This window comes from Arachis duranensis, chromosome 2 (assembly GCF_000817695.3).
Source record: "Arachis duranensis cultivar V14167 chromosome 2, aradu.V14167.gnm2.J7QH, whole genome shotgun sequence".
In the NCBI taxonomy this organism is placed as follows: Eukaryota; Viridiplantae; Streptophyta; class Magnoliopsida; order Fabales; family Fabaceae; genus Arachis; species Arachis duranensis.
In genome coordinates, this window is record NC_029773.3 from 7,074,192 (window position 1) to 7,075,883 (window position 1,692).

The window sequence follows — 1,692 nt, forward strand, 5'->3', positions numbered from 1 at the left end:
ATATGAATTAATCATGACGATCTCCTTGCCCTTTGGGCCACTGACCAAGTAGACCAAACTCACAAACAGATTGTGGGTCCCATCCATATTTAATGTCTTTCTTTAATTTCCTTCTTCTTCTCCTCCTCTTCTTCCTCCATTTTTTTTTTCATTTTTTCACTTCTCACCCCCTTTAATTTTTCCCTCCTTCATTCCAATTGCAATCCCCACGGGGTTTCCTTTCTTGTTTGTATTATTATTGCCTTACCTTCCTAATAATACTAATAATGTTTATGTTTATTATTGCACATTACATAAATGGTTAGTATTCTATTAATTACTAATAAGTACTTAAGCTGCTATATGCTGTGCTGTGCTACCCAACACAACACACAAGATAGATAGAGTGAGTGAGTGAGTGATCGCGCTTCTTCCTCTAAGTTATTATTATTACCTAGCTTACTCAGTGACTCTGACTGAGTAATTAAAGCAGTGTTGAATTATTGGAACAAGAAACAATCTCCATTCAATTGGGCAAGGTGGTAATTGTAACACATCCAACATCCAAGTGGTGGTACAATTTCACCACCAATTACCCACTCTCTGCACAAGCCGCCTCACCTAATAATAAACTCAGTTTTCCCTCAAACACACACTCTCACACACACACATGCACTACCCCTCCTATCCTACAAAGAGAGAGAAAGAGAGATGGGGAAGGGGACAAAAGGGTTCAGCTTTTTGAGGGTGAAAGTGAGATCTTTTAAGCACACATCCATTTAGCACCAGAAGAGCAAGGAAAAGACTCTGAGACATAGAGAGAAAAAAAGAGAGTAAGAGAGACAAGTAATAATAATAGACTTAATGCACACGCCATTAGAGGGGGTGGTAGACTACTACTATCACTGTGTAGTGGCAAATTGAAGAAGGAGACTAAGAAGAAGGAGAGGTAGCGGCTGAGAAAGAAAAGAAAAGGAAAAGAAAAAGGCGAGTCACAGAGCTAGCTAGCTTGTGCAGTGAGGAGCAGGTTAGGGTTTTCGGTATTTGAAAATCGAATCCCACTTCTTCATCACTTCACTTCACCACCAACAACAACAACTGCCACTACTGGTAATAAGAGCTACTTTTGGTTTCTCAAGAATAATATAATAATAAGGGAAAGAAAAAACACATATACAGATACAGAACACAGTACACCATAAACAGTAGAGTAGAGAGAGTGGTATAAAAATCAGAAACAAAGGAAAAAAAAAAAAGTAACCATACATACATTATTATTTCTCTCTCTTTGTCTCTTTTGTGTTAACATAACATAACACTGACTTGCAAGTAATAACGTGCAGGAATTGAGAGAAGAAGAAAGAGATAGAGATCGAGATAGAGATAGAGAGAGAGGGAGACATGTTGGACTACGAATGGGGGAACCCATCCATAATGCTCACCGGGAACGAAGACGGCGCAGCGCCACCGCCCTCCGACCAAACTCACCGCCAAATCTTCGACCACTACGCCTCTCACGCCCTACTGCCCGACCACTTCCTGCATGGGCCCGGCGCCACAACCACAGCTCACAATAACGCAAACAACCCCACCACCACCATCGACCTCTCTCATCATCACTTCAGCCCGCAACAAACCCATCACCACGTCCCCCACAGCTTCTTCGACCCACGGGCCTTCCATGCGGCCTCCTCCACCCACTACCCACCGCCA

General features: G+C 42.3%; 1 protein-coding gene across 1 annotated transcript in view; it reads left to right on the plus strand.

Moving 5' to 3' along the window:
• Nucleotides 1-281: 281 nt before the first annotated feature.
• Nucleotides 282-1,692, plus strand: part of LOC107473166 (squamosa promoter-binding-like protein 8) — a 3,435-nt gene continuing 2,024 nt past the window's right edge. Inside the window, 2 exon segments of the mRNA XM_052256901.1 lie at nucleotides 282-1,089; nucleotides 1,323-1,688. Of these exon segments, the coding sequence (XP_052112861.1) occupies nucleotides 1,381-1,688 (308 nt within the window). The 5' untranslated portion in view covers nucleotides 282-1,089; nucleotides 1,323-1,380.